This window comes from Amblyomma maculatum, chromosome 1 (genome assembly GCF_055883805.1).
Source record: "Amblyomma maculatum isolate TAMU_Amacu chromosome 1, ASM5588380v1, whole genome shotgun sequence".
NCBI lineage: Eukaryota > Metazoa > Arthropoda > Arachnida > Ixodida > Ixodidae > Amblyomma > Amblyomma maculatum.
In genome coordinates this window covers 167,952,343-167,966,399 of record NC_139344.1, presented here as the reverse complement: position 1 = coordinate 167,966,399, position 14,057 = coordinate 167,952,343, and the positions used below count along the sequence as shown (strand labels likewise).

At 42.1% G+C, this 14,057-nt stretch overlaps 1 protein-coding gene across 1 annotated transcript in view; it reads right to left on the bottom strand.

The window, feature by feature from the left end:
• LOC146204833 (solute carrier family 22 member 6-like) overlaps positions 1-14,057 on the bottom strand; it is a 38,381-nt gene that overhangs the window by 7,730 nt on the left and 16,594 nt on the right. Inside the window, exons 5-8 of the mRNA XM_084589548.1 lie at positions 9,827-9,995; positions 4,005-4,149; positions 2,954-3,051; positions 562-776 (exon numbers count right to left, since the gene is read on the bottom strand). Coding sequence (XP_084445674.1) covers positions 562-776; positions 2,954-3,051; positions 4,005-4,149; positions 9,827-9,995 — 627 coding nt within the window. The remainder of the gene's footprint in view (positions 1-561; positions 777-2,953; positions 3,052-4,004; positions 4,150-9,826; positions 9,996-14,057) is intronic.

Genomic DNA, 14,057 nt, shown 5'->3' with positions numbered 1-14,057 from the left:
TGGCATCCTTTTAGTGAATGGGAGTAGAGACAAAGCTATAATGATGCTCTATTAGAAGAGCGTGTTTTACGCGCCAGCGGAGATGCACGAAGGTAACTCCTCACATCCATTACTTGAAGTTGTCGCTGAGCGATCAGCAGATACACGAGCGTCCAGTGGCGCCCTCTGAGCTGAAGGCTGAGCTCGATGCCTTCATCCAAGTACGCAGGAGAAGCGCGGCGGCGCAGGAGTCTGTTAGGTGTCCAGGTAGAGAATCATCTGATCTCTACGAACTGGGCATAAAGCTATAATAATTTCCCGCAGACCTTTGGGCAGATAGTTCACGGAACAAGATCAAGGAAGTGAGCTAGCGCTCCTGTAACAGTAGGTCAGCCAAGTATGTCCGTAGACAGCAGCAATACAACTGGCATTCCCGATCAAGCGTCTACAGTTCACACGACTTTCGCCAGCCGCTCGTAAACAAGATGTCACCGCAAAAAAAGCAAAACAGCTAATGGTGTCAAAATTCAACTACCTTAGTAACGTTAGCTTTCGGAACTAAAACCACAAATGGATACAGACCTGAGGGCACGCAGGCGTGAATAGCGTAGGCGGCCGTGGTGAAAAGCAGAAAGCAGATGGTCGACAGCTTGCGGGGCAAGTACCGCAAGATCCCGTAGCTCAGTAATCCGCTCACCGCCTCGATGCCACCGCCGACAACGAAGTTCAAATACGGGTTCAGCGGCAGCAGATCAGTGTCCAAAGCCAATTGGTAGCGCACAATAGCTGTGCCGAGCCTGCCGACAAGTACAGTGCCGTCTATCAATTCTACGAATTCTACCTGCGTGCTTATAATTGCTCAACACGCGCTGCTATTCACAAATAGTAGCATTCGATCAAATATTGTTAGACTAACTGGTAATGAACGACTCATAACGGAAAGCCTCAACCGAAAAAACTTCCACGGATAATATTATCTGTATAGGCGAAGTTAGGACGGCCCGATACCTTGCTAAGCATCACCAGGTTTGAACGTCCACATAAATGTGATTGCTCCGCAATAAGCTCGTTCCCTACCGGGCCCGTTGACTATCTTTAGCAGGCCAGCGATGAATGCTAGCGCCAGCTCCGAAATGCTTTCGCATTGCACTTGAACAAGCTGCATTTTCTGCCTTCAAGCCAGAAAACTACACTAATTTTCCCTCCTTTAATTTGTCTTTTTGACGCTGTCGTAAAAGCAGCAAAGCGTGCATATAGAAGAACGTCTGATTGGGCGAGTTGCCATGACGAACAGTAATACAAGAGCGCAACAAAAAAGCATGACAAGGAAGGGAAGAGGACAACAACGGCGCTATTTGTCGCGTTTTTTGTTGCTCTCTTAATTACTGTTCGTACGTATAGAGCTTGAATGGCCGCCCCCGCCAGCGTGACACACGTCTCGGTACGCTACAAATTGGTTATTCAGCGGCGTTCGTGCAGCAATGACGTCATGATGGTGCTTCCTCATCATGAATTTAGTTCAGATGGCGAACACGGCCCGATGAACCAGACCAAAACATTGGCGGCCGCGCCGCAGTTGGATTCCTACTTGGGCCAATTTTCTCGACTCTGCGGCTGTTTTTTCAAAGGCTATTGAGGGTATCTTTGGAATTTGTCTCATTTCGACTTCCATACAATTTTGGAACGATTTTATACCTCCTGCGCTGTGAACGGTTGGCCGGACTGTTTCACACAATGGCGCATGTAACCATGGTAACCGCTTTCTAGCCAGATAAGTGCTCGCGCTAGAGTCGATATTCTTCAGCTTATTCCCTATTAAACAAGCAGATGAGTTGTATAGCCCAAAGTTTCGTTAAACTTTTATCTCAAAACCTGGATTTTGCAGATAAATTGTGATAACAGGTCAGAAAACATTGAAAGACCATGTTGTTAAAGCTTACTTAGCTGGCTTCCGACCTTTATACATTTGCATTTTTTTTTATTTCGTAAATCTGTCACGAAAAATTAACAAGAACCAATAAAATGTGGCATTTTTTTTTTCCACCGTAGGATTTAAAATAGCGCGACAGAAAACGATCGTTGAAGAAGGATGCAGTAATACACGCTGTACTCACAAACTAGCAGATTTTAGCTTAGAGGCCTCAAAAGCACCTATTTGTTTCTGATCTTAAGCGCATCGTCTCGATGCCGTTTATACAGCCAAGCACGAAGCGTGCTAAAACTAATAAAATTGATCGTCACTAAGGAAAAGCCTTGCGTAGCAACGTGCAGAATAATATGTTACAACCAGACCATGCAGTTCGTTCATAACAACTCCTGGCGCGTAAGTTTACGGTATCTTTTATCCACATGGAGCTGCGCTACCCGGAGGTGATTCCTTCCGCAAAGTATAGGGTTCGAATACACTTCGGCGAAGGTAGCGCTGTAGCTGGGCAAGTTTCATGCAGCGCATCATCGCGTATTGCAGTCAAAGCTACGCTATGAATGCAATAAACGGCAACTGCAATAGTAAAATGTAATATTTAAAGGCGGCTGTCGCAGTTTCAAGCAGCAAGGATCGTCAAACGATTTCGCGAGACATTTAAATCAGTCTCCAGCAAGTTATATGCAATAATAATGTACAATTACAATTCCACTAGTACTGAGTGTCCGCCTGAAAATGTGCTCTTGTGCGCAGTATAAGCTAACGAGCCATGGTGGTCGATAGCAGCAAAGTTTCCAGCTGAACAGTGAACTACAAGGAGCAAGAAACTATCCCGTTGTTTACATTTTGCCCTAAACGTGCATCTGACTGAATAACACGTCCTTTAACCTCGTTCTGCAAGACTGAATCCAGCTAGTGTAACAAGGTAGCCATCTAGCCTTTGCCACATTTTATCTTGCTGCCTACCCGGTTTTACTTTCAACGCATAGGGGATTAGCGAGCGCTAAACTACAAAAAAAAAAAAAAAAAAAAGAAAAGCCGTGCACTTACTGGAAGACGGCGTTGGTCAAAGTGAACACGACCATCTTTTTAGACTTGCAAAGGACCACAAATCCAGTGCCGCTGTTCGCTTCTTCGGTCCTATGTTGCTGAAGAACACAGATATACACATCGTTCAGCTCATGCCAGTAGGTGTAAGCCGACTTGAAATCGCACTAACGTCCGCGCTAACTTCACACTGAAAGCAAGCGGTAAAGTGCACACATTCAGATAAACTGAGTTAAAGCTCTGAAGTGAATGGAGAGGCGCTATATAAACGCAGAGAGCGTGCGTAGGCCCAAATCACTGCATACCGATAAATATGCAGCTGTAGCACTGCGCACTAGTCAGTTGAGTCCTCTATGCTGAGTGTTCCCGATTACTATTTTCATAGCAATATGATTCCAAATGAATCGTGCAATGCAACCTTGTGAAAAATACGCATAGAAGATTCTGCAATGTGATGAGCCAAATATGTCTTAAAAGCATTTGATTGCGCCGTCGATCGCCTTACTTCGCACAGGAGAAATTCCAAGCACATACTACGGCTTTACACAAGAGGGCTACACCTAAGCAATGCATTTAAACCAGTACACCAATGGGAAAATATTGTCACAGACAAATTGTAGACTCGGAAAAGCTTTACTGAGATGTGCTTACAAAGTAGTAAGGGGCAGGATGACTAAGCCGCCAGTTCTCAACGCGATTAAGGCCAGACAACTGGCCGACAATACAGTTCAGCCGCGTGGTGGCGCTACCAGTGTGATCAGTAGTGGTGAGATATTCGGCACTAATCCGGCATGCAGTCCAACTTCAGACAGCACAGCCCTGCAATTGTACGTTTGGCATTGTTAAAGATAGCTGGAAACAAGGTCGAGCATGAATCGGAGGTAAATCGACAGCACGGGTTCAAGCGTGCAGCACTGTGTTCATTGTCCCTCATCAACACAGAAGCAGTGTCGGAGGGCAGTTAAATTTAAGCTATCACAATGCTACGTCTTGCTTTACGTGCTACAGTTCCGTCAACAGGATGCAAGAAATATGGTTGTGTGATCACCGTTACCTCTGTGTAATAAGCCTTCAGTGTAGCAAATCCTTCTGCATTCAACTCCGGGAGGCCGTTTATCTTCGATATTTTCCTGATGGCTTCTTCGGCTTCTTCGTACTTTCCAGCCGTCAGGAGCCACTTAGGAGACTCCACTATATAACTGATAGACATAGAAAAAAAACAGGGGTCATACAGCAGTCAAACATAGAATCAAGTATACTAAAAGGGTCAGATACAGCGCTGTAACAAAAAGACCATGAAACGGTCCTGGAAGCGGCTACGAAATGTGTATATTATGTACAGGCTATTGAGCACTCGTGCTGCTTACAGGTCTTCAAAAGCGAGCAGATAGACATATCTTAAATCATTTCCACGGCTCCCGACGACTCACGCTGCCTTTTTCTTGCGCGAGTCTAGCATTACGATGTCGTATGGCTAGCGTGCTATCGTGGGACTGTCATTGCCTCGCCGAATAACGTTTTATTAGACGTAATAGGCGGCAGTAGATACGTAGGGACTCCGCCATGCTGGGGGCAGCGCACACTTCTCAGTCCAGCCATAGCGGTGCAGCGCGCGCGAAAACCGGAAGTGAACAGCAAGCCGAGTAATGTATTTGTGGGCGAAGCGTAGCCCCAGCCTGCAATTTTGGCTTGCTCGGTCCTACGTGCGACAAGGAAAAAAACAAAAAAAGGGAGGATGGAGTTTTTACTGAGCGGTATAAGCAATAACAATCTACATCAAATGAAGTCAAAACTTTTAACGTTTTGTTGTGTCACAAGTTTCATTTGCTGTTTCAACCTAAGCATAGAATGCTTGTTGGTTGTCCAGGCAGCTCGAGGAATAAAAAAAAGTGTACAAAAATTCTCCAAAAAATAATGAAAGTGCATCAATAGATATTTAGAAGTGTGCAATAGTATAAACAACGGAGACATGACCGATAAGGTTACATTACAAAAAGAAAAGAAAAACAACTATATATGTTTGCTTTATATGAGCAGTATGTAAAGCCAGTGACATGATATATATATATATATATATATATATATATATATATATATATATATATATATATATATATATATATATATATATATATATATATATATATATATATATATATATATATATATATATATATATATTCAAAGGACATTCAACATGAAGGCGACCGTCAGCGATTGGTCTAAATATGACATTTTCTAGTTGATTTTGCCTTTTTTTTTTAAAACATTGCTACTCTCCTCCAAGTTCATTAAATACCTGTGGCACGCAATATTTCCTCACATTTTTGCCATAATTTGTAAAGCCCCATGGCTTGATATATTTTTGGCCTTCCTCAGCTCAACGGTCTTCATAACAGGTACTTTGCAAGCATTTGTAAAGTAATTAACGCGTCAGTACAGCATAGTAAAATATTTCCTGCATTTCCAATATACCAGGCCTATTGCACTGTTCCTTCTCATGAAACTGCTGCAAAGTATTACCCAAGTTATACCGTTTACTACTCTTTATGCGATTTATAGCTTCTACATTGGAATCCGAACAAGGGCCATATCATGTAATACCATAGCTAATAACTGATTCAGCCAAAGCCTTATATAGGGTTCGTCTTAAATACGTCGTTGTTTAATACCCTAGGTTGCACAGTAAGATTCACTGTTAAAGGGAACATCCCGCGGCATGGCCGCAGCGTGGAGTCAGCTTTGCGTCGTCTGCTACGGTGCTTCTCTGGGCGCTTTGCATGCGGAGATGGAATATCTAGAACGCGACAGCCGAACATTATAAACTGCGTTTTACTATTTATATATATATATATATATATATATATATATATATATATATATATATATATATATATATATATATATATATATATATATATATATATATATATATATATATATATATAAAGGAGGGCAAGGAGCGATTTTAATGGAAGATACTGAGCAACCCATCAGGGCGTTATCCCGGCTTTCTGCTTTGTTGCGTCGCGGTCACACTCGCCCAGTCTTTTTTATGCGATTACATTCATTGCCTCAGGCTTTATGTGGTCAGACAGTGGACTATGAAGCGCTACCAGAACGCGTGCGCAGAAAGTCATTCGTACCTGTCAATCACCCAGAGATCGATAATAATGGATCAATCGCGGGAATAATCATAATTGCATTTAATTAGGCATAGTTAGTCGTAGTTATTCATTGTAATAGTCATGGTTAGTCATAAGTAGTATATGAAAATGGCTGACTAACCATCATTAGTACTAAATATGACAGAGTAACCCTAAACCCCAACTGTGACTATGACAAACTACGACTATTAATAACCCTTAAATGATTATTAAGATGACTATGACCAACCAATTATGACTGAATAGCAATGTCAGTCAGTCATGGGCAGTCATAATTATGGGCAATCATAGTCACAGTAATATTCTTTGTTCGTCAGTCGTGGATTAGGCACAGTCATGGTTAGGCAGTCGTAGTCATGGCTTGTCATATTGATAATCATGTTTAGTCAGTCATGAGTTATGGATAATCATGGTTCGTCATTCTCATGGTTAGTCATAATCAGTAATTCTCATGGTTTGTAAGTCATAGTAATTCTCATGGTTTGTAAGTCATAGTAATTCTCATGGTTAGTAAGTCATAGTCATAGTCAGACTAATTAGTACTAACTAGACTAACTATGACAATGGATAACTGACTAACCATGACATTGAGACTAAAATCTTCAAATGATTAATTATCAGTGATTCATTTAATTATTCTCTGGTTGATTGAAAGGCACAAAAGGACGTTTTCAGTTCACACTTGTCAAGCTTTCTGGTAACACGAATCATGAAGCAATAAATGCTATCGCATAAAAGTAATGACTGAATGTGACCGCGACGCAACACAGCACAAAGCCGGACGCCCTGGTGGGTTGCTTAGTCTTTCTCATTATGATCACCCCACAGCAGCAACAGGAGAATGTCAGGTTGAGGGCAGGAAATCGTCGAAAAGTAAATGTAAAAGAAGTAAATTGCGTCCGAAAAATCGATAATTATATATATTTTGAAAAAACTTATATGAGCAAGGGTTGAGAGGAAGCCTCAGCTCGCGAGCTTAGCCAACGTCCTAGCGGACTGAGGCTGCCCCTTTACCCTTGTTCAGTCCTCTTTCATACTGTGTAGCCATTTTCTTGCTCTCGTTCTGCCCCCCCCCCCCCCCCTTTTTTTTTTTGCAAGTGATATCAGAGAGTAATATGCAGTTTACAATTTTAGTTCAGCTTTCGCATTCTAGATATTCCACCTCCGCAAGGCAAGCGCCAGGAAAGCGCCGTAGCAGACGACGCAAGGCTAACTCCATCTTTCGCACTCGCTTCGCATTCTCGCCGGTTATAGAAAGGGGCTCTCCACGGAGCTCTGCGGCCATGATGCGGGATATTCCCTTTGCAGCTCGAAGCCTGCTATAAATATATTGCACATGATTATTTAAACATTATTCTGGGGTACTTCACCACGGGTTCACATGGCGTGGACAGCAAGTGCACGAATTACAATGGCAGAGATGTGAAACAAGTGACTAGTTTCTATTAAAATCTATTAAAATATTAAAATAAAGTCTTAAAATATATGGAAGCCGGCCAGTCTATTACCTTAGGTACGTCTTGTCGAACGTTTTATGCGCCAGACATCAAAGTCTGGCGAAATCTAGGGCGAGTGCCATGTCATCTGCATATTGGACGGGTTAACATAACTTTCTAAAAACCCAGTTCAGAGACATATCGAAGAGCAGTAGGTCATTTGTGTTTCCTTGCGGAATTCCGAATTTTGTTGCTTTCAGTTCGCTGTAGTTAGCACACTGCGACATGTCTGTGAAATAACCCTGGAAAAATGGATGAAATCAACCGCTGAAACCCGTGCATTTCAACCTTTTCAATATTAAGAAGACATAAGTCGTATACTAAAGCTTGTTATAGCTTTAAAACGTTTCCTGTTTATGCGGGAGGATAATGCGTGAATCAATATGCAAATGTTTTGCTTTTGTTACCCTCTGTGTGAACCTGTCCTTGCACCTGTTAGCGAGCCGCCCCTGTGCGATGCTCAGTGAGTTAGCGCACAGGGAAAAATATCGTCGTCTAACCAACCTGGCGAAGAAGAAACAGCAACCCGGTGGAGGAAGACTACCGACAGCAGAAAAAAAAAAAAAAAAAAACTGACCCCCAACCATCGGGACGAATGCAACCTTACCCATTAGTTTGACAGTTAATAAACAGTTGGTTATCAAAGGAAAAAACGGGCATCCTGAATTTAATACGCGCACCATTAATAAGAAAATCTCCTACACATCACCGTTGTTTCTCATAGCAAATACTCAGCATCTGCACTATGCGAACTCTGTAAACAGCCTTAGCATGTGAACGCGATGAGGGACTCATGGTTGAATCACTCGAGTACCGGCCTTTTAGTTTGGTTCATAAGGCTCAACACCCCAAGACTACATCGGCTATGAAAAACTTCATTGAGGAGATACGGAAATTTCGACAAAATGGGGCTCCTTAACGCGCACTGACATCGCACAGCATACAGGCTCCTTGCGTTTCACCTCCACGGAAACGGGACCACCGCGGCTGGGAGAGAACCCGCGTCTCTGGATTAGTAGTCGAATGCCCTAAAACAATATTATATATTGTAAAGAAGACAAAGAACAGAAAAACGCTGCGGCATCGCCATCACCATCGCTTGTCTCCGGCGCCCATCTCGCTCGCGCTGAAGCTGTGCCCTGCGGCTGGTAATTCGACCCTGCTGTGCCAACCATTAAATCCACATTTCAATATAAACAGTCTCGAAGGCAGTCGGATTAGTTATCGGAGTCTTCAGGTCTTGGTCTTTATAGCGGAAGTTCTTGTACATTTAAATTTAGCGATACAATAGTGACGCTATGAAAGGGCACTGAACAAGGGTAGCCGGGGAGCCTTAGTTCGCAAGCCGAGCCAATGTTTCGGCAAGTGGAGCTGTCTTCGTCCGGGCAGACGTAGACAAGTCCACTTGCCGAAACGTTGGCTCGGCTTGCAAACTGAGCCTACCCCTCCCTAATCCTTGTTCAGTGCTCTTTCATACTGTGTAGCCATCTTTCTCTCGTTCTACAATAGTGACGGCGACATATATTCGATGACCACCGAGCAGGCTTGCTGCTATTGCTGCCGCCAACATTTCTTTGCGAATACCGGTCAGCCCATAAACGCAGTTCATCGCCAGCATTTTTGCCTGTCGTCAACGTGCGGGCCTGTTGATGTCACCCCATGCTCCATGAAATACTGATGGCAATTGGAGGATTCACTCCTTTTCTATTACCGCAGCAGTTAGAAGCTTCGATACCAAAAGCTCTCTGCCTCACATTTGTCGCAATAAATCTAACGCAATGCATACAAGTTTACCACAGTTGCGCTTCAAACGAGCTTTACAAAGGCTTTAACTCGAAATAATTGTTACGGTTCGTAAAGACTTAAATTTAATGGCACAGACTTTTATGTCTCAACTGACAGTCTGCTCTTGAAATTGAAAACAAAAACAAAACAAAAAAAAAAACACGAGCGCACAATAGCTTCCTAAAGCTCACTACCTTTGCCGCGTTCCGGCAATTGCTCTTGCGATCCGCAGAGGACCCGTGGAGCTAGTCTGCTGCTGCGCGTGATTCTCATGTCAAAGCTCAAAATGTGGCTTTAAGAAAGCGCTAAGTTTAGTCATAATTTGAATGGATGCGCAGATTAGGCTTCCGCGCATCCTTTCAAATTATGTTTTCCCAACGAGCCCAGTGCCAAACACTTCCTAGAAGTTTAGTCAATGAATGACTTACCTCCATAGCAGCAGGGGAAGCGCGTACATGGTTGCGTAGACAATGAGCTGGTACTGCCAGCCAGGCACAATGGCAGCCAGCCCGGCCAGCACGGCGATGCCCACACCCCAGAAGAGGCCGTAAGCAACCATCGATCGACCACGGTAGTTCGGTCCTATGCTCTCCACGTCTGAAATGTGGGCAGAATACACACAGTGGCGCAATCGCGGTAGGTCAGTACCACGAACAAGAACAAAAAATAGGTAAAGGGAGGGGTAACACTTAAATTCCCCCTTTAGTAGACAGCAATAATGCCTCCACTCAGCGGCTCCTCTTGAGGGACCTTGTTCGCACACAGTCATCCCTCATTTTCTTTCAGAACAATTCAATTTTAATATCCGAAGGTCCATGACGTCAAACCTGGCCGACTAACCTTATTTTCTCCTCAAGCCTGCACCGGCCCCGCCATGTTCTCGGCAGAATGCAAGCCTTAAAGTTTCAGTGTTTATACTCTCAAGGCGGCTGCAATATATGACCATTATTATGCAACGAGATATTCAGCGATAGCTGTTGAGGTATACTTTCGTTTCGCGACATAATGAGGAAAAGAATCTCCTAACGATATGCATTTATGTATAGTTATAGAGCACACCACCTCTTCACACATACTTTTCGCACTCCTGAGCCAGTCGCACTTCGCCTTTGCCGTTGACCTTCTCATGTACGGGAAGTCGCCGCAGACTGACCGTGCTGCATTCCTCCGCAACGTTACTCTCGCTCTCATTCCATGGCAGCCACTCGTCTGATGGTTCGCATGGAAACCAAGCCTACGCTGTTCTCACTTTGGTCGTACTACTATATTTATACGGCACAGCTGTACGTAATCGACTACTTCGAATTAATAACATTTTTGCGTAATTTTCTATTTAATTGGCTTCTTTTCAAACGATAACGTTTCGGGTGATTCAGTTAAGTTTCTTCTGTCATTTATTACTGGTAATCAATTACAGCTTTGCAAGAAAGGCAAAAGCGGCGAAACGTCCGGGACAATGTGACTGCGTCAAATTGTTTGGCCGCACGACGGTGTGCTTGACTGTCTGATCATGCTCGCCGTCGACGGATGTCAGCAGCTCTACCCTCGAAGTTCGACGTTAGAACGTCCACCAGCTTTTGGCCGAAGAATTAAACTGAATTTATGCTTTAGGATGATTTTTATGATATCATTTTATGTTTTCTTATAATTCCAAACCAAAATATATCATCCCGGCAGCGGCGGTCGCTTTTCGAGGGATGCGAAAAGTGAGGAGTCCGTGTGCTGTGCGATGCCAGTGCACGTTAAAAAGATCAGTTGGTCGAAATTTCGAAAGCCTTCCACTACGGCGTCTCTCGTACCCTGAGTAGCTTTGAGCCTGAGCTTAAGAGCACGTCGAAGGAAAAATAGCTTGCGTAGGGCGTTAGCTGTCGCGTCGTCAATGTGCTATATCCAGGAGGTGCTATCGCAGTTCCGAAGGCCAACGTATTTCTAGGCAAACATTACAGAGAGAATTTTATTGTTAGCACCAGACATGGCAGTAATTAAATTACAGTAATGAAATTACTGTAATTTAATTACTTGTCTTGGTAATTTGTAATGTAATGAATTACTTTTTCTGTTTGGTAATTTAGTAATGTAGTGAATTACTTTTTGGTAGTAATTTTGAAGCAAAGTAATTAATTCCTCTTGAAATTACTTTTACTAAAGTGCGCCATCACTCCTTCAATAGACAACAAAGTAGAGTGCGCGAAAGCAGGAACGACGTGCTGCAATCCGAAGCCAGCGTAACGGATTGGCAAAAGGAGACAGAATTGAGCAGAACTAGAATACTCTGGAGAACAAGTTGTTTTGTTTAGTAGCTTTACTTAGCTTTTGCATGTATGGAAACTAGAAAGTAATTTCAAAGTAATTGAATTACTCTGTAGAAGTAATTGTAATGTAATTTTATTACTTTTGGGGGAGCAGTAATGAGTAATGCAATTAATTACTTTTCTGCGATCTTCAGCAAAGTAATTAGTAATGTAATTTAATTCCTTTTCAAAAGTAATTCTGCCATGTATGGTTAGCGCCATAGTTGAGAAGGAGAGGCTTCTTTTTTAGAGTTATACGCATGAACACTGTTCTATCATAATTAACACACATGTGTCTGGTTACATAATCTTATTACCTTAGTGAAATTGTTATTTTTAACCAGGCTTTATACTCAGCAGTATTATACGCTCTATGCAACGCACAATCGTCAGCATACAATGTAGTAGAAACAGATGTTGGCGACAATATGATTCTAAAAAGAAGCGACCCAAGAACAGAGCCTTGAGTAACGCCGGAATCAACAGGAACTGAAGGGCAAGCGTAGCATTTACTACCACAAGGGTACGACGGTTTAATTAGGTTGCGATTCATGAGAGTAATTTGCCATTTTTAGTTCATTATCTGGTTTGTGACAAAGCTTGTTATGAGAAATTTAAAAAAAAATGATTAAAGTCCATAAATTAGCGATGGCAAATCCTCGACGAAAGCCGTGCTGTGCATAGGAGCTCGTTTTATGCAAGCAAATCTGCTACAGGATTACGTATAATATGTTATATATATATATATATATATATATATATATATATATATATATATATATATATATATATATATATATATATATATATATATATATATATATATATATATATATATATATATATATATATATATATATATATATATATATATATATATATATATATATATATATATATATATATATATATATATATATATATATATATATATATATATACAGGGTGTTTCATCTAAGATTTTACCCATTTTTTTAAAATAGGCAAATTAAGTTTTACTGTCGATTCCTTTTTTAGCTGTTGTATTAAGAGTAGAGAAAAATCAGGAGCCTTAAAGGGTACTAATTAGCTTAAAAATAACTAAGATTAACTAATTAACTTTTTCATTATACCAGCTAGAAGCTACTTTTAAATTGCAACAGTGAGCTACCGGTGTGAGAATGCCAAATGGTATTTTAAACGACAAGAAACGTGCATTTATTAAGGACTGCAGCACTGGCAATTCTGGCCCCTTTCGACGCACGAACACGAAACCTAGCAGACGAAGCACGGAACTGTACGCGCCCACGAGTGACGCAGTCGTGACGTCGCCGGGCGAATCAAGTAGCGTGAAGGCGGCTGCTGCCGCTCGTGAAATACTCGTCTGGCGCTGCGTCATCACATCCAGTGGTGCGATATCTGTGCATGTACTGCTTTTCTTTTTATTTCACCCTCTGGGAGCAAAAGCTTGTAGTCAAGAGGGAGGGCTGATTTGCCCATACCATCAGCGCTACGCCCGCACCATGACAAGCTTCGCCCGCAATGCGTTGGTGATATCTCAAGATCCTACCAGACCATGACGCTGCTCCAGGCGCGTATTTCGCGGGCGGCAGCGGCCGCATCCAGACGGCTGGTTTCTCTAGGTGACGTCAGGGCTGCGTCACTCATGGGCGTGCATAAGTGCGCGCCTCGACTGCTAGGTTTCGTTTTCGTGCGTCGAAAGCGGCCAGAATTGCCAGCGCTGCAGTCCTTAAGAAATGCGCGTTTCTTGTCGTTTAAAATACTATTTGGCGTTCTCACACCGGTAGCTCACTGTTGCAATTTGAAAGCAGCTCCTAGCTGGTATAAATAAAAAGTTAATTAGGCAATCTTAGTTAATTAAAAAGCTAATTAGTACCCTTTAAGGCTCCTGATTTTTCTCTACTCTTAATACAACAGATAAAAAAGAACCGACAATAAAACTTAATTTTCCTATTTTTAAAAAATAGGTAAAATCTTAGATGAAACACCCTGTATATATATATATATATATATATACTAAAATACTAAAATTTACAATCTGGTCGTATTGAAAAAATTAGGAAAGAAACTGACAGTATGTCGGCGATCAAAGTTTGCATTCATCAATGCGAGTAAAACAGCTTTGTGAACAGAAATACCAGTCGTTACATAGCATTCGACATTCCCTTCGACAGCATCATTTACAAAAACAGAAATAAATAATTGAGCCTTAACCAATGTGAACTCTATTAAAATTCTTACCTACCTGAAGCAGGTCAAAGGCAATGAAAATATCAAGCATAGTTTGTTCAGTGGTGTAAGTAGAATATGAGAACCCAGTCCATTCTCGGTTTAACAAGTTAAAATCTTCAGTAAAGATTATCCCATC